The sequence below is a fragment of the Triticum aestivum genome, chromosome 6D (genome assembly GCF_018294505.1).
Source record: "Triticum aestivum cultivar Chinese Spring chromosome 6D, IWGSC CS RefSeq v2.1, whole genome shotgun sequence".
Lineage (NCBI taxonomy): Eukaryota > Viridiplantae > Streptophyta > Magnoliopsida > Poales > Poaceae > Triticum > Triticum aestivum.
Window position 1 is genome coordinate 214,702,285 of NC_057811.1, and position 18,986 is coordinate 214,721,270.

At 49.2% G+C, this 18,986-nt stretch overlaps 2 protein-coding genes across 5 annotated transcripts in view; both read left to right on the forward strand.

Moving 5' to 3' along the window:
* Positions 1-12,507: 12,507 nt before the first annotated feature.
* Positions 12,508-18,986, forward strand: part of LOC123144488 (uncharacterized) — a 36,526-nt gene continuing 30,047 nt past the window's right edge. The window contains exon 1 of one of the 4 annotated variants that reach the window (XM_044563651.1): positions 12,508-12,927. In XM_044563651.1, coding sequence (XP_044419586.1) covers positions 12,643-12,927 — 285 coding nt within the window. In that variant the 5' untranslated portion in view covers positions 12,508-12,642. The remainder of the gene's footprint in view (positions 12,928-18,986) is intronic. The other 3 variants (XM_044563649.1, XM_044563648.1, XM_044563650.1) reach the window with 3 other exon arrangements.
* LOC123144487 (uncharacterized) lies at positions 12,959-18,461 on the forward strand. The gene has a single exon (XM_044563647.1). It carries the CDS (start codon positions 13,545-13,547, stop codon positions 16,878-16,880), a length of 3,336 nt encoding a protein of 1,111 aa, XP_044419582.1. The 5' UTR covers positions 12,959-13,544; the 3' UTR covers positions 16,881-18,461.

The window sequence follows — 18,986 nt, forward strand, 5'->3', positions numbered from 1 at the left end:
ATCCGGACCAACTCCCGGATCATCCAGCCACCGCCTGCGTGCGTGACTTGGGCCGAGGCCCGTGTACCCATTTCGTCCCCTCACTTACCCCTTTGCCCCTTGGGCTATAAATAGACCTCCTCCTCCCCATTTTTAGGGTTAGCAAAGGATTAACTCATGTTTGTGTGAGAGCTTTGCTCATCCACTTGGTTACCTTCTCCTCGGAGACGCGCCTCCTTCAGAGAAGATCCTTCCAAGCGGATTCAAGACCCCCTCTTGGGTGGCCCCATCAAGACCTCCTCACGGAGAAGAATCGGTTACCTTTGTATCGTCCTTTGTTAGATTTGGATCTTGTATCTCACCTTTGTGTTCATCGATCTAGCACATGTGTAATCGAATCTTGTTGGCTTGAGTGATTCTCTTGTGTTTTCCCTCATTTTCCCCTCGTGTTCTTTGTGTCCTTAGTTGGGATCCGCTCCTTTCGTGAAAGATCAGCCGTATAGGGTTCCACCCTACATCAACACCGCTACGATATTATCGAGGTGGAATATGGTGGAGGGGGGCACTGCACACGGCTAGGAGATCAAGAGATCAATTATTGTGTCTATGGGGTGACCCCCTCCTCCGTATATAAAGGGAGGGAGGAGGAGAGGGCCGGCCAAGGGGAGGAGGCGCGCCCAAGGGGGGCAATCCTACTCCAAGTAGGATTCCCCCCTCTTTCCTAGTCCAAGTAGGAGAGGGGAAGGAAGGGGAGGAGAAGAAGAAGGAAAGGGGGGCCGGCCCCCTAGTCCAATTCGGTTTGGGCTAGGGGGGCCGCGCGCCCCTAGCTGGCTGCCTCTCCTCTTCCACCACTTGGGCCCATGAGGCCCAATAACCCCCCGGGAGGTTCCGGTAACCTCCCGGTTTCTCCGGTATTTATCCGATAACCCCCGGAACTCATCCGGTGTCCGAATATAACATTCCAATATATCAATCTTTATGTCTCAACCATTTCGAGACTCCTCGTTATGTCCGTGATCATATCCGGGATTCCGAACTACCTTCGGTACATCAAAAACACAAAACTCATAATACCGATCGGCATCTAACTTTAAGCGTGCGGACCCTACGGGTTCGAGAACTATGTAAACATGACCAAGACTCATCTCCGGTCAATAACCAATAGCGGAACCTGGATGCTCATATTGGCTCCTACATATTCTACGAAGATCTTTATCGGTCAAACCGCATAACAACATACGTTGTTCCCTTTGTCATCGGTATGTTACTTGCCCGAGATTTGATCGTCGGTATCTCAATACCTAGTTCAATCTCGTTACTGGCAAGTCTCTTTACTCGTTCCGTAATACATCATCTCACAACTAACTCATTAGTCACAGTGCTTGCAAGGCTTATAGTGATGTGCATTACCGAGAGGGCCCAGAGATACCTCTCCGACAATCGGAGTGACAAATCCTAATCTCGAAATACGCCAACCCAACAAGTACCTTCAGAGACACCTGTAGAGCACCTTTATAATCACCCAGTTACGTTGTGACGTTTGGTAGCACACAAAGTGTTCCTCTAATAAACGGGAGTTGCATAATCTCATAGTCATAGGAACATGTATAAGTCATGAAGAAAGCAATAGCAACATACTAAACGATAAGTGCTAAGCTAACGGAATGGGTCAAGTCAATCACATCATTCTCCTAATGATGTGACCCCGTTAATCAAATGACAAATCATGTCTATGGTCAGGAAACATAACCATCTTTGATTAACGAGCTAGTCAGGTAGAGGCATACTAGTGACACTCTGTTTGTCTATGTATTCACACATGTATCATGTTTCTGGCTAATACAATTCTAGCATGAATAATAAACATTTGTCATGATATAAGGAAATAAATAATAACTTTATTATTGCCTCTAGGGCATATTTCCTTTAGACTCACCATCAGAGTAGACGGCCGTCTCACCGCCATCCACAGATCCTGCAGAAAATTCCCCTCCATGGATGCATCCCATGAAGGCACGCTTCATGGTGCGCTGAGCCCGGACGGGTCTCGCACGCTAAGCCGTCTCGATGATGTCAGTACAGATGTCCGGCTCAGGGCCCGGCTCGCTGATCCGGCCGATGAAGACGTGGATTCCACCGAAGGGGACCCGGTACCCGTACTCAATTGAGCCAGCATCGGGGCCCCAGCCTGCGTCGTCGATGTAGAGCTTGCCGCGACAGCTCTTGGTCATCCAGCCCACAGTGTATCCCTTGAGCCCTTCGAAGCTGCCCTTCAAGAACTCAAATCCACCGTGCGCTAGCCCCACGGTGGGCGCCAACTGTTGTGGAATTGTCACGGCAGATGTCCTAATGAAAGGACTTAGTAGTGGAGCCATCGCAACTAGTAAGCTTAAAGGGTTTAAACGGGACAAAGGACACGGGGGTTTATACTAGTTCGGCCCCTTGCGGTGAAGGTAAAGGCCTAATCCAGTTTGAGGTGGTATTGCTTATGTTTCGATTACTACGGAGCGAATCTGCTTGACCTAGCTTTCGATCTATGTTACTTGTCCCTGAATCGTCGCCGGGTCGTCCCTTTATATACAGAGGTCGACGCCCAGCGGCTCACAGAATCCCGGCCGCCTCATAAACAGTGTCCGGCTCGGTCTCTAACTATCCCTGCCTTACAAGACAAGTTATGTATATATGGCAGTTTATCTCTACGGGCCTTAAATTGCCTTTGGGCTTTGGGCCCTTATCTAAACCACCATCTTCCAGAGCTGTCTTGGGCTTCATGAATCGCCATGGGTATAACCCGGCCCCTCCTGGGCGGGTCATACCCAATAGTTATATCCCCAACACTAGGAGTATTATCTTTCGATAAATATAGTTTTTGATAGGCATTACATAAGAACTGACAACATAAATATATATCCCTTTAAAACATAAGGTGTAGTCCTGGTCTGGTGGTTAGCCAACATACACGCGAGTTTTGATCAGGAGCTCACTGGTACGACCCAAACTTCCCTATTTCTTCTAGCTTTCAAAATTTTAATTTGTATGGTCCGTCTTGATCGTAAATAAATAAAGTATAAGTGGTTCTAATTAAATGTCCAGCATGATTGTGCTAGTGGCTGTCTATCCGAGTCACTAAGAAGTAGATCCTCGGTTCGCCTCTTCAGATTTTTTTTCATTATATTTAAGGGACTTTATACATAAATAAATAAAATGCGATGGAGTAATCTGCAAAAAAGTCCTCTTCAAAACACTGACAGATGGTCCTATGTCACGCTGGCGAGCCACATGTGCATGCTATGTAGTCCGATACGAGAGAAAGCACCGTATTTGCACGCCTTGTCAAGTTATGTGACCACAAACTCGTATTTTTAAAATTTTAGCACCAAACTGAACATCAAGCACAAGTTCGATGACCCCGATGATATTACTTCCTTAAAAAAACATTTTTATGTCAATACGATATTACTCGAACTACTTATAATATACTTAAGACAGGAACTACTATACGGCTTCGTCCCAAAGTGGTGTATGTCTTTTTAGAGGCATGTGCTGCCGTGGGGAAGACCTAACGATAGAAGGTGAAAAGACATACATTACTTCATAACTAACGTCGAGCATATTCCGAGAAAGCAATTTACGAAGAAGAGACGAGGAAAACACTTGACTGTGGAGTAGGCAGATTCTCACAGAGCAAATGCTATTTGTATATAGTTTTGAAACAAATTTGGCTAACCTATTCAATCGTATCATAACTTAAAAGAACTAATCCAGGGCTTTCTTTTTCCCTAAATTCTGAATCGCGCAGCTGCGCCGGATGGCTGTCTCGAGCGCACGCGCTACCGACAAAAGTCATCCGCCTCCTACTCCTTATCCACTCATCCTCCACCCACACTCCATCCCACCTCCTGCCGCTCCACGCCTCGTCCTCCGTGAGACGCGACGGTCGCCCCGCTCCTCCTCCGGGCCATGCCCCTCCGTCGCGCTCCTCCTCCCGGCTATGAGGCTGCCGCCTGGTTCTCCTCCCTTCTACGCGCGTCACGCCAAGCAAACCCCTGGTCGCCGCTTCCTCTTACCTACTCCCGGCGACGAGCGGAACACCCGGCATGCACCCGACCACCCCCTCCTCCTGCCTCCTCCTGGGGATGCACGCCACGCCCGGCAGCGCTTGCTCCCATCGTCTCCTGCGCCATGGTCACCAGTCCGTTCTACCTCCCTTCGTAGCTCTGCTAGGCGGGCGCCTGATGTTGGCGCTCAAGGAGTCCATGGAGACCACGGATGGGTGCCAGCGCCCGCGGGCGTGGTCCTTCAAGGTGAGGGTCCTGGATGGAGCGCAATGGAAGGAGCGACATTTGTGACGCTAAGCTGCTGGTTGGGGCGAACGAGCCCCTGTGCGTGTCCACTAGGGTGCACCCGGAGCTTTGGGCCTGCTGCATTCTTTGAGTAGATGAGCAGGGCTGGATTGCTTCTGAAGAGGTAAATTTATGCAGTAGTTCGGCCGACTAGTAGTATCTCAATACGGCTGTAAGAGTTGCTCAAAAAAGTCACAGGTGACGAGGGAGGAGAGGTTAGGGAGTGGAGGCAGGCCAAGCAGTTGCTTTTCGCCGGCGCTAGAGTTGCTTAAAAAATCAGATGACACTTACAGGATGTATGTTTCCTATGTGTGCAGATCGGATCCAATTGATAATCATTTATAATTATCCAGCATCTCTTTTGTTTTGTTGATCTCACTCTGCATGTTGCATACACACAAGGTTCTTATTCAATCAGCTTTGTATGTTGAATGGCACGGATCACATATTTGTGTTCCTTAACAAAAGAATCAGTCAGGTGAATCAATTGAAACATGCAACTACGCTGGTGATCAGGTCCAGTTTGATTTTATAACAAACTATCTAGGTTTTTCAGAGAAGATTATTTTCTAGATATTATTGTTTAGAAGGAAAGTTGCTTTAACTTTTAGGGAATTGATAGGGGCTTCTTCCAGTTATTTTCAGTCTACCATCTTTATTTTGTGTCATTCCCGAACTGATTCTTACTGTTAGGGAACTGTTTGACTAGTTGCTCCTGTTTTTATCACAAGTTGCCTACAATGACAATTAGAGTAGCTTCATTTTTTTAGTGATGCGGGAAATGATGATTTATGGGCCTAACTTATTACCAATGCAGATTGATTGGGTAATTTTATTCCCAACAGAGCTTCTGAACTCTGTTGGCTGTAGCTAGAGTGCAGATGGAGCAAAGGAGTCGAGGTCCCGGTGAGCAGTGGAAGAATACTTTTTAGCTGGTTAGCAGGTAGTCACCATTAGTCATTTTCTTTAAAGTAGAGATGTGGCTGGTGAAAGATACATGGTTGCCCTACATAGTTTGCATCCATTTTTTTATGTACAATAAATAAAAGATAACATAGTTGCCCACAATTAACCATACAGTTGCCTAAAACCGCATATCACATTGCCCAATCTCATGAACAGAAACATTACCAAGACCATGATTTGGCCAATATCTAAAGGTTTTAGATACCTTTCAATTAAGTTTGTGTCATAGTGGTGTGTCAATAATTTCTTATCTTCGGGTGGGATCCCTTGGTATGATCGTAAACACTTGGCAAATGATCACAGAGGGTGACGGGGTGGAGTTGGTCATGCGGACATAACTAAAACCATGAAGTTTTTTATGAGATTAAGTTTATCTGTGAACCCCTAAAAAGCAAACATGTGTATGTTCTTTATCCCTTTTTCAGGTGTCATAGTTGCGCACAATCAACTATACAATTGCCTAGAACCATGTATCCAGTTGCCCAATCCTCATGAACAAAAACATTACTAAGACCATAATTTGGCTTATATGTAAAAGTTTTAGATACCTTTCAATTAAGATTGTGTCATAGAGATGCATCAAGAATTTCATCTCCTCGGGGTTGGATCCCTTGGTATGATCATAAATAGTAGGCGAATTGTCATAGAGGGGGAGCGATGTGGAGCTGGTCATGGGGACGTAACTAAAACCACAAAGTGTTTTTAGGGGATTAAGTTTATTTGCGATCCCCTCCAAAAATGAACATGTATATTATTTATCCCTTTTTTAGGTGTCATGGTAGCCTACAATCAACCATAATGTTTCCTAAAACCATGTATCTAGTTGCCCACAATCATAGAGTTGTCTAAAACCATATATCCAGTTGCCCACAATCAACCATATAGTTGTCTAAAACCATGTATCCAATTACCCAATCCTCATGAACAAAAAAATTATCAAGACCATAATTTGACTAATATGTAAAGGTTTTAGATACCTTTCAATTAAGATTGTGTAATAGAGACGTATCAAGAATTTCATCTTCTCAGGGTTGGATCCCTTGGTATGATCGTAAATACTAGGTGAATGATCATAGAGGGGGAGCGGTGTGCAGCTGGTCATGGTGTCATAACTAAAACCACTAAGTGTTTTAGGGGATTAAGTTTATTTGTGCCCCACTCCAAAAATGAACATGTATGTATGTTCTCTATCCTTTTTTAGGTGTCCTAGATATTATTGTTTAGAAGGAAAGTTGCTTTAACTTTTAGGGAATTGATAGGGGCTTCTTCCAGTTATTTTCAGTCTACCATCTTTATTTTGTGTCATTCCCGAACTGATTCTTACTGTTAGGGAACTGTTTGACTAGTTGCTCCTGTTTTTATCACAAGTTGCCTACAATGACAATTAGAGTAGCTTCATTTTTTTAGTGATGCGGGAAATGATGATTTATGGGCCTAACTTATTACCACTGCAGATTGATTGGGTAATTTTATTCCCAACAGAGCTTCTGAACTCTGTTGGCTGTAGCTAGAGTGCAGATGGAGCAAAGGAGTCGAGGTCCCGGTGAGCAGTGGAAGAATACTTTTTAGCTGGTTAGCAGGTAGTCACCATTAGTCATTTTCTTTAAAGTAGAGATGTGGCTGGTGAAAGATACATGGTTGCCCTACATAGTTTGCATCCATTTTTTTATGTACAATAAATAAAAGATAACATAGTTGCCCACAATTAACCATACAGTTGCCTAAAACCGCATATCACATTGCCCAATCTCATGAACAGAAACATTACCAAGACCATGATTTGGCCAATATCTAAAGGTTTTAGATACCTTTCAATTAAGTTTGTGTCATAGTGGTGTGTCAATAATTTCTTATCTTCGGGTGGGATCCCTTGGTATGATCGTAAACACTTGGCAAATGATCACAGAGGGTGACGGGGTGGAGTTGGTCATGCGGACATAACTAAAACCATGAAGTTTTTTATGAGATTAAGTTTATCTGTGAACCCCTAAAAAGCAAACATGTGTATGTTCTTTATCCCTTTTTCAGGTGTCATAGTTGCGCACAATCAACTATACAATTGCCTAGAACCATGTATCCAGTTGCCCAATCCTCATGAACAAAAACATTACTAAGACCATAATTTGGCTTATATGTAAAAGTTTTAGATACCTTTCAATTAAGATTGTGTCATAGAGATGCATCAAGAATTTCATCTCCTCGGGGTTGGATCCCTTGGTATGATCATAAATAGTAGGCGAATTGTCATAGAGGGGGAGCGATGTGGAGCTGGTCATGGGGACGTAACTAAAACCACAAAGTGTTTTTAGGGGATTAAGTTTATTTGCGATCCCCTCCAAAAATGAACATGTATATTATTTATCCCTTTTTTAGGTGTCATGGTAGCCTACAATCAACCATAATGTTTCCTAAAACCATGTATCTAGTTGCCCACAATCATAGAGTTGTCTAAAACCATATATCCAGTTGCCCACAATCAACCATATAGTTGTCTAAAACCATGTATCCAATTACCCAATCCTCATGAACAAAAAAATTATCAAGACCATAATTTGACTAATATGTAAAGGTTTTAGATACCTTTCAATTAAGATTGTGTAATAGAGACGTATCAAGAATTTCATCTTCTCAGGGTTGGATCCCTTGGTATGATCGTAAATACTAGGTGAATGATCATAGAGGGGGAGCGGTGTGCAGCTGGTCATGGTGTCATAACTAAAACCACTAAGTGTTTTAGGGGATTAAGTTTATTTGTGCCCCACTCCAAAAATGAACATGTATGTATGTTCTCTATCCTTTTTTAGGTGTCATAGTTGACTACAATCAACCATTATGTTGCCTAAAACCATGTATCCGATTGCCCACAGTCAACCGCACAATTTCCTGAAATCATGTATCTAGTTGCCCACAATCAACCATACAGTTGTCTAAAACCATGCATCCAGTTGCCCAATTCTCATGAACAGAAATATTACCAAGACCATAATTTGACTAATATGTAAAGGTTTTAGATACCTTTCAAATTTGTGCCATAGAGGTGGGATCCATGGTATGATCATAAATACTTGGTGAATAATCATAGAGACGGAGCAGGGTGGCGTTGGCCATGGGGGATGTAACTAAAACTGTGAAATAAACCATGAAGTGTTTTTAGGGGATTGAATTTACCCGTGAACCCTAATGAACATGTGTATGTTCTTTATCTCTTGTTCAGGTGTCATAGTTGCCCACAATCAACCATATAGTTGCCTAAAACCAAGTATCCAGTTGCCCAAAATCAATAAATAGTTTTTCTAAAACCTTGTATCCAGTTGCCCAATCCTCATGAATAGAAATATTTACCAAGACCATTATTTGGTAAATATCTAAAGGTTTTTAGATAACTTTGATTAAGTTTGTGTCATAGAGGTGGAGTCAAGATTTTCCTCTCCTCGGGGTGGAATCCCTTGGTGCGATCGTAGAGGGGAGCGGGTGGAACTGGTCAGGTTTCCTTGCTGAAATTATGAGGCACATGACTATGTGTGTGCGTGCGCGCGCGCGTGTGTGTTTTCTCCTCTTCTACTACCTAGGTGCCCAAGGAAAACCGTGGAGTTGTTCAGGCTTGGAGTACACACGAGTTGCCTGATGAACTTAGTCTTTTCTAAATGTGGTTGCTTTATCTAGATACCAATTCATGATGGGACTACACACAAGTTGTCTGATGAATGCATTGGAGTTGCGTAAAAACACCCCAAAAGTTGCTGGCTTTTTTAAGTACAACTCCAGTGCATATAAGTCACATAGTTATTTTTCTTTTCTACCCCCAACGGGCTCTATTAGGTGAACTTAGTCTTTTCTATATGTGGTTGTGTTTGTCAATACTCGAAGTTGTTGTTGCCACCTCCTTGTTACAATAGAAATGGTTGGTGCAGTGGGGCGACGTCTCACGTCTCCTCCTTTATGAGGCATCTAGTTTTGGACGTCGTGTTTCCTCGGGAGCGGCGGAGAGGGCTTTGTCAGACATCGGTGGGAGGTTGGTCGTTGGGTTAACATCGCCATTTGTAGTGCGGGCTCTTTGTCCATCTCGGGGGCCTCGCCTAGGAGGTGCGGATTCTGCTCCTCTTGTTGTCTGAGAAGATGGGATCCGGTTTGATGTCATAGGGAGCAATGGAGGCTGAGGGCCCCTGAGAACGCCCCGTCGTCGTTTAGTTTGGAGGATTTTCAGACGTACGAACTTGTTGAAACAAATTAGATGACCATCATTGGATGGTTCAAAGTGTCTAGAGAGGCCGATTCCGACATTTTTTAGGGCGATTTGGTGATCCACATTGGAGTTGTCTTTATGGTAGGCAATTTAGAGGTGAAGCTAGTCAATTGGTTAGGGATGGCAATGGGTAGGGTATGGGCGGTACAACCCTTTTCTGCCCAAACCCATACCCACAAAAACTTCCTATACCCACCCATTTCAAGACCCATGTGCACAAATTGACACACATACCCATACCCATCGGGTATCCCATACCCAAGGGTATCCGATGGGTACAGTATATAGCATTTACATGTTGAGAAATTATAGAAATGAGTCTAAAATTCAAGTGATGATTGGCGATCAGTTTAGCATCGACGTTGCCTCCTGCGATGGGCCTATTAGAGGTGGAAAGGGAGTACAATAAGTGGTTGGTAGAAGGCCGACACAAAGAGAGGCGGCCATGGGAACTAGGGTATATTGCTCCGAGTGTTGGGCAGGAGTCCGTTGCTGATTAGTCAAGATTCCATTATTTCGATGAGTCACATAGGTTGGAGGAGGAGTGGTGATCTATAAGTTGCGGTCCTATGACTATGGCCGGTTTATGTAATAAGGGATTGAGGGTTTGGCCATAGAAGTTATTTTTTTCTGGGTTACCCATGGGCACAATTTCTTACCCATGCTCTACCCATATATTTTGCGGGTATGGATACCCATACCCATGGGTATCAAATCTTGCCAAGTCTTACCCATGCCCACTATTTTAGGGTAGGGTACCCGCGGGTACCCGTACCCATGGGCAAAACTGCCATCCCTACAATTGGTAGTCATGGTGACCAACTTAGAAGGTTCCTCCATTGATAGGTAGTCGTACTAGGGAAAAATGAGTTGCTTTTCTATAGCACTAAAGTTGCCTCTGTAGCACACAAAGTTGCTCGAAAAAAAAAGTTCATCGCAACCTACTCACATGGGATCTAGTTTTGAAAAACTCGTCGTGAGAAATCCAACGGTGAAAACGGATTTGAATTTTGACATTCTAATCAAAAGTTACAACTTTTTAAAAAATTTGATCCCCTAATAAATGCAGGTGGATAGGTAGTGTGAGCGTGATCGCGCATGGGTGGGTGGGTTTCCTTTTTGGGTTGTCCTGGTCTCGTGCGGGGTTGCTCTTTCCTTTTCTGAAAGAGCGCTAACTCCTGCGATCGGGCGCCCGTGCGCCAGCCAGTCACGTCTTTTTTTTTTCGGGCCTATGAAAGTGTACATCCTGCACATGTCTCTAGCCTGATATCGACCAAAAAAGAAGACGACGAACACTGGCAATGAGTAAAAGATCCGAATGAGCAGAAGCACTGACCCTAAACATAGGAGAGAGAAGACAGATAACATATAGAAAAGGGTCGCTGCTAGGCGTAAGTCGGATGATCGACAGGATTCGTAAACCGCTTTCATGACCGTTCGATGGAACTTAGAGCATCCGTCCGATCTGTGACAACTGGAGCATGTGCACCTTCCCTCGCAACCCATCTTCTTTCTCTTCTTTGTCTTGCATCCTCCGTGGTCCACGCACAGCAATCCACACATCGCCTCTCTCTGCAGCGAACAACGATGATACATAACCCACCGTGTCACCTACTCCGGCGACCTCGCGGCACCGTCGTCGCGGGCGAGCGCTTCAATACAACACCAAGTGCTGCATCGCAGCTTCGATAGTCGCCGGTGACCGCATCGCAGCACCGGGAGCCGCCGCCACTGCTCCATGGCAGCACCGAGTGCGGCAGAGCTCAAAATATCGACGACATCTGGAGCCGCCGTCAGCCGCTGCATCGCAGCTCCAAGAGCCGTTGGCGAGGCTCCACTGGAGCACCAGGAGCTGCCGACGAGAGCTCCATTGGGGCACCGAGCTGCTGCACTGCAGCTTCGATCTCGCTGACGAGCGCTGCAACGCGCAATGGGAGCCGCCGCCGGCGAGAGCTTCATTGGAGCACCGAGCGCTGCACTGCAGCTTCGAGAGCGCCGGCCGGCGAGATCCATTGGAGCAGCAAGCGCTGCAGCTTCGAGGGCGCCGGCCGGCGAGATCCATTGGAGCAGCAAGCGCTGCAGCTTCGACACACGCCGGCGGCAACACAACATCGGGAGGCGGCGGCGAGAACTCCATTACAGCACCGCAGCCGGCCACCTCCACGGGGTGGCAGCACCGCTTGTGCTGCACTGAGAGCGCCGGCAAGCGCTGCAACGCAGCACCAGGAGCCGCCGGCGAGCACTCCATTGCAGCACCCCCACCGACGAGCTCCACGGAGTCGCACCGCCGCTTCTGTTGCACTGCATCTCCGCCGCCGTCGCAAGATCTACGGGGGCGCGGCTCCCTCGAGCGATGAGCGGCGCCCGCCTCCGGCCTCCCCCTGTTGTGTTGCAGCAACGGCGACGAGCAGCGCCAGCCTCCGGCCTCCTCCTTCATGCTGCGGCGCCGGCCTCAGGCACTTTCTCTCGCTTGACGACAGAGGAAAAAGGAAAAACTGGAAAAGTGGGGGAGAACGTGCGGAGACGAAGGAAGAGATAAGGCTGGGGCTAGTTGCGAGCGGTGTGTGGGGCCGGACACGTGTCGTGCGCTCCAAGCGGTTTGCGCGGCGTGAAAATCATCCGGCTTAAATAGAGTGTTTTCCATAGAAAAGCGACGTATAAGAACGGTTGCACGAAGTACAAGTATATTGCGTCGTAATCTATTTTTCATCTAATATAGGCGGAACAATTTCCGGATCACAACGCGCATCGACGTTTCGTAGGTGCATGCCCTCGCATGCGTGCCCCTGGGAATTCTCGCTTTCTCCAAAGAAAATTGTGGGAAATTGTTTTTCAAGCAATTATGCCCGATCGGACGGTCGATGTTAGTTGCCGTGTGCTCACGTTTGTGAGAACTGGAACCGGAAGATCCAACAGAGATATACCTGCTGCTGTTCCATAGTATAGTATCTACCTCGTGTCGTGCTGTTCCAGTCAGTCCGGAGACTCGGATCAAATTCTATTACCCGCCGCAGATATACCGCGGCATAGAGTACTAATCTTGCACGCTCCCTTCCTCCGCTCGACGGACCGCCCTCCTCCCCTCTCTCTTCCTCACCCACGCGTTCGCCAATGGCGACGACCCTGGTGAGACGTGTGGAGTCGTGGGTGCGGGACCAGGGGGCGCGGCTGCCACCCTGGGTGCCACCTATCGCCGTGCCGCGGTGGCCCTGGCCCCCGCCGTGGGCGCCCGCGTGGCCGGGCGACCGCCGGCGCCAGAGGGAGCGCATGTTCCGCGAGGAGTTTGAGCGCCGCCGCATCCAGCTTCGCGAGCTCTGCCGCGCCGTTCGCGTCGACACCATCGCCGAGCTGCAGGAGCTGCTCTGCGCCATGGTCCTCGCCGAGTGCGTCTACAAGGTTCCCTAACCTCCCCCCTTCCCTAGTCGCCTTGCGTTTGTGTGATATGGTTCCGGTGGTTAGATAGATCCGGAACGCTGGTACGTACGAATGATGTGGTGCAAGTGGGAAGATGAAACTGTCACACCTGATACATCTGATACAAGTGTATCGGTGGACATGTAATAGGTGAGGAGAGAAATTAGGCCAGAAGCAAGTGGGCTGGAGCCGTGGATGTAATGGGCCGCGTATGGCCTGGAGTGGGGTACTTAACCCATCGTGTATCAGTGGACTGGTTATGCAATGAGAAAACACTAACGACTCTGTTCCCATCTCCTTCGTCTTCCTCCCTCCTGCTCTCCTCACCTAACCCCTTTTCCCTCCGTGCGATCGATCCCCTTTCCCTAGGGTTCATCGGTCGTCACAATTGGTATCTAGAGCCACAAATTTTTCTTCCTTCCTGCCAGATCCGCGCCGCCGCACCACAATCTCTTGGCAAATCGGTAACATCCACTGCATCAGGTGCAGATTCGCTTCGGTGAATCAGCCCAAAATCCTGTGCAGGGTTCGATTTGTTCGGAGCGGGAGCAACGGCGCCATCCAAGCCTTCTGCGCAGACACGGCAACTCATAGCCGCCATGGACACGCAGACGTCCAACCTCACGGCTCTCATGGAGAAGCTCCTCTCGCGATTCGACGAGGAGAAGGCAGAGGCAGACAAACGCGCTGAGGTGCAAACCCAGTTCAATCAGCAGGTATCCCAGGAGCTGCAAAGTCTGTCGAAACAGATCGGGATCACTCAAGCCGAGATCGATGACGTGCGGCAGGTGGCATCTCCCTCGGCCTCGGCCGCGCTGTCCGCCAGGTCCGGCATCGACAACCCCTCCACCACCGTGCTGCACACGCCGCCGCCCAAGGAAGGACCGCATCAACCCGCACCGCCACCATCACCGGGGCTCCGTGCACCCCCATCTCCAGGTGCGGTGCCCATGCCGCACGCGTTCACCGGAGGACCGCAGCCTGCGCGACTGGTCAACGAGGGGCCGCCCCTGCTTCCCAGGCTAGAACCACTGGCCGTTCCACCAGCGCACGCCCACCTGCAACAGCCACGGGAGGATCACGGCATCAGACCACCTAAACACCAGTTTCCTCGCTTCGACGGTGAGGGTCCACGCCTCTGGCTTGATCGTTGTTTAGCTTATTTCGAGCTCTATCGCGTGCCGGAGCACAATTGGGTGGCCACCGCAGCGCTCTATGTCGAGGGTCATGCCGCGCTCTGGCTCCGAGCGTTTCGGCAGCAGCATCCAGTTCTTCATTGGGATATGTTCAGACGTGCTCTGGAGGAGGAGTTTGGACCAGAGGAGTTCGAATCCATGATGCACAATCTCTTGCAGTTGAGGCAGACTGGCAGTGTGGTGGATTACAGGCAACAGTTCGAAGTTTACATGTACAACTTGCTGGCACTAGATGCAACCCTCAGCCCAAAATTTTTTGTTACTCAGTTCTTATTAGGCCTGAAGGATGAGCTCCGAGCAGCAGTACGCATTCAAGCACCCAATAGCATAACGAGGGCCACAGTTTTTGCAAGGATTCAGGAAGAAGAGCTTGAAAATCAGCGTTCCAAGTCACGACCGGCGCATACGGGCAGATCATCACCACTGCTCTATACGGCACCACCGCCAGGAAGACCACCACCAGCACCATCCACAGGGCCTGCGGTGCCTCTGACTCGACCGATGGCAGCAGCCAAACCAGCTACAGATGACTTTGGCAGAGAACGACAGTTACGCGATTACAGACGCCAACATGGTCTTTGTTTTCGCTGTGGGGAGAAGTACTCCAGGGAACACCAATGCAAGCGCTCAGCCCAGTTATTGACAATTGAGGTAGGGGAGTATGGGGAAGTTCTCTCCGATGACGCGGTACGCGCCCTGGAACTACTGGATGAGCCGGCAGCCACAGAATCAGCCTGTTGCTTACTGTCAGCCAACGCGGTGGAAGGCACCGAATCCGCGGAAACGATCAGACTTCGCGCAACCGTTGGCGATCAGACAATGTTGTTGCTGGTTGATTCCGGGAGTACACACAGTTTCGTCAATGCCTCCTTCGCCAAACGCATCACTGCAGCAACCAAGCCCATACCTACAGTAGCTGTCAGAGTGGCTAATGGACAACAGCTACAGTGCACTGAAATGGTTCCTCAGTTACAATGGACGGCACAGGGACACAAGTTCAGTTCCGACATGCGTGTCCTGCAACTTGGGGTCTATGACGCAGTCCTTGGGGTGGATTGGCTTGCCCAACATAGCCCGATGCAGTGTGATTGGAACCTCAAGACAATTCAGTTTGATTGCGAAGGAACACCGGTGCATCTCACTGGTGTCCGATCAGACGAAACACCAGCTCTCACAGCCCTCGATGCAGCTCAATTATGGCAAATGCATGAGGCGAACGAGATCTGGGGTGCTGCCTTGGTGGCCATGCAGGCCCTGTCCACCCACAATACAGAGGATCCTATTGTCCCTGTAATCCAACAAGTGTTGACAGAATTCAGAGATGTCTTTGAGGAGCCTACCACACTTCCCCCACACAGGCAATATGATCACGCCATCAATTTGGAACCCGGAGCAGTCCCCGTCAACTGCCGACCCTACCGCTACTCGCCGCTGCAGAAAGACGAGATAGAACGGCAAGTTTCAGAGATGCTCCGCCAAGGCCTGATCACCCACAGCATGAGCCCGTTTGCAGCTCCGGTGCTGCTGGTAAAGAAGAAAGACGGCACTTGGAGGTTCTGCGTGGATTACCGTCGCCTCAACACTATTACTATAAAGAACAAATTTCCCCTGCCAATCATCGACGAGCTCTTGGACGAACTCGCAGGCGCTGCATTCTTTTCCAAGATTGATTTACGAGCTGGGTATCATCAAATACGAATGAGAGAAGGTGATGAAGAGAAGACTGCTTTCAAAACACATCACGGGCACTTCCAATTCAGAGTCATGCCTTTCGGAGTCACGAACGGACCACCAACATTCCAGTGCTTGATAAACTCCATCTTCTATGGTCCGAATCGTAAGTTTGTCATTTCCTTCCTTGATGACATTCTTGTGTTCAGCTGCTCTCTCCAGGAACATGTAGAGCACCTTCGCACTGTCTTCTCCATTCTCCGTCAACATCAACTATATGCCAAAGAGTCCAAGTGTTCCTTTGCTCAGCCTCGCATCGAATACCTGGGTCATGTGATCTCCAAGGAAGGTGTGGCCACCGATCCCAGCAAGACGAGTGCGATGCGCGAGTGGCCTACTCCAACAAATGCCACTGAGCTGCGCGGATTCCTTGGGCTCGCGGGCTATTACCGCAAATTTGTTCCCCGTTATGGAATCATCGCCAAGCCACTGACACAACTTCTCACCAAGAAAGGATTCATGTGGTCAACTCAAGCACAAGCGGCATTCGACTTGCTCAAGGATGCCATGGTCAACACCCCCGTTCTTGCTCTGCCGGACTTCTCACGCCCCTTCTGCATCGAGACCGACGCGTGCGACACCGGCGTGGGAGCCGTGCTGGTCCAGGATGCCCACCCCGTGGCCTATCTCAGCAAGGCTTTGGGGGTGCGCAATCAGCGCCTCTCCATCTATGAGAAGGAGTTTCTCGCGGTCATCATGGCCGTCGAGAAGTGGCGACATTACCTCCAACGCGCTCCATTTGTCATCATCACCGACCACAAGAGTCTATGTAGCCTCGGCGACCAACAGTTGGACACAGAGCTGCAGCGTAAAGCCATGTCAAAGCTAGTCGGACTCCAGTTCTCCTTCAAGTACCGGCGGGGAGTCGAAAATGGCGCAGCGGATGCGCTCTCGCGCGTCGGCCATCTCCTCGCTCTCGACGCTCTGTCAACGTGCCAACCGCAATGGTTACAGGAAGTGGCCAATTCCTACGAGACAGATGCAGATGCCCAAGATCTTCTCCAATGATTGGCCCTCTGCAGTCCGGATGAGCAGGGGTATGAGCTCCGTCAAGGCGTCATCCGCTTCCACAACAAGCTCTGGATTGGCGCCAATTCGGCCATGCAAACCAAGCTCATCACCGCCTTCCACGCCAGCGCGGTGGGGGGCCACTCGGGCGCGACAGCCACATATCAGCGTGTCAAGAAACATTTCGCCTGGCGTGGCCTCAAGCAAGCCGTGGAGGAGTTCGTGCGGCAGTGCGAGGTGTGCCAACATGCCAAGCACGAACACATCAAGACGCCAGGCTTACTACAGCCACTGCCTGTGCCCACGGAGCCGTGGCACGACCTAACCATGGACTTCATCGAGGGATTGCCGGCGTCCGAGGGCTACGAAGTCATCATGGTCGTCGTCGACCGCTTCACCAAGTACGCACATTTCGTGCCTCTCCGCCATCCCTTCACGGCTGCAACGGTGGCACGTGCCTTTTGGGACAATATCATCAAGCTCCACGGCGTTCCTCACTCCATCGTCTCCGACCGGGACTGCATATTCACCAGCAACATGTGGCGTGCCATTCTTGATGCTGCTGGCACCAAACTGAGCTACTCCACGGCGTACCACCCACAAACTGACGGCCAAAGCGAGCGTGTGAACCAGTGTCTGGAGATGTACCTGCGCTGCGCTGTCCATGATACACCATCCAAGTGGCGCAAGTGGCTCTCGACAGCGGAATTCTGGTACAATACCACCTATCATTCCTCGCTGAATACCTCACCCTTTCAGGCACTGTATGGGAAGGAGCCCAATTTTGGAGGACTGCCGACGCTCGCAGCACAATTGCCAGCAGAAACGAGCTCAGAGCTGGACTGGGCCACGCATACAGACGCTCTCCGGGCACAGCTCGCGCGCGCCCAGAATCGTGTCAAACAGAAGGCAGATAAGCACAGGACGGAGCGCTCGTTCGCGGAAGGTGATCAAGTGCTCCTCAAGCTTCAGCCGTACGCGCAGTCTACGGTGGCTAATCGCCCCTGCCCCAAGCTCGCCTACAAGTTCTTCGGACCGTTCACTGTCCTGCAACGCATTGGCGCCATGGCATACAAGCTCCAACTGCCGGACAACAGCCGGATACACCCAGTTTTCCACGTGTCACAGCTGAAGCCTTTCACACCGGACTACTCGCCGGTCTTCTCCGAGCTGCCTCGCGCGCCAGACCTCACCGCGGCTCCCCTCCAACCCGTGGCCATCCTGGATCGACGGATGGTCAAGAAAGGCAACAACTCGGTGGTTCAGGTGCGCGTTCAGTGGTCATCTCTTTCTCCAGCGTCAGCAACCTGGGAGGACTACAACGTGCTGCGCCTTCGCTATCCTACGGCACCTTGCTGGAAGAACGACGCTGCCGCTCAAGGCGGGGCAACTGTCACACCTGATACATCTGATACAAGTGTAGCGGTGGACATGTAATAGGTGAGGAGAGAAATTAGGCCAGAAGCAAGTGGGCTGGAGCCGTGGATGTAATGGGCCGCGTATGGCCTGGAGTGGGGTACTTAACCCATCGTGTATCAGTGGACTGGTTATGCAATGAGAAAACACTAACGACTCTGTTCCCATCTCCTTCGTCTTCCTCCCTCCTGCTCTCCTCACCTAACCCCTTTTCCCTCCGTGCGATCGATCCCCTTTCCCTAGGGTTCATCGGTCGTCACAGAAACCAATTATTTTTCAACAACGTTAGAAGTTTGAACGTTTTGGTCCAGTTTTCGCAAAAAGAGAGAACCTTTTGGCCCAGTAATTGGCTATGGAACTAGTAGCCTCTTGTGCTCGGGAAAGGTGAATCAGAGTTGGCAAGTGTCTATAACTCTATGTGTATCAACCAAAGTATAAACTTCCCAACTCGGGAAAATCATGTGCGGTTGATGTAACTCACATCTTGTGCTATCCCGCACGAAAAGACATATTTCCAGTAGTTGCTTGATATGGTTAAGTCTGCATCAACTCTTTCTTGGCTTAGTATAACCTATCCGTGTACAATTTCTGAATTTTATTATAATTTCATTTGTACCTGTACATAAGTCGATTATCTGTCTGTTCCTCAGAAATTTTATCCTGTTCCTGTATATACGGTATAAACACGGA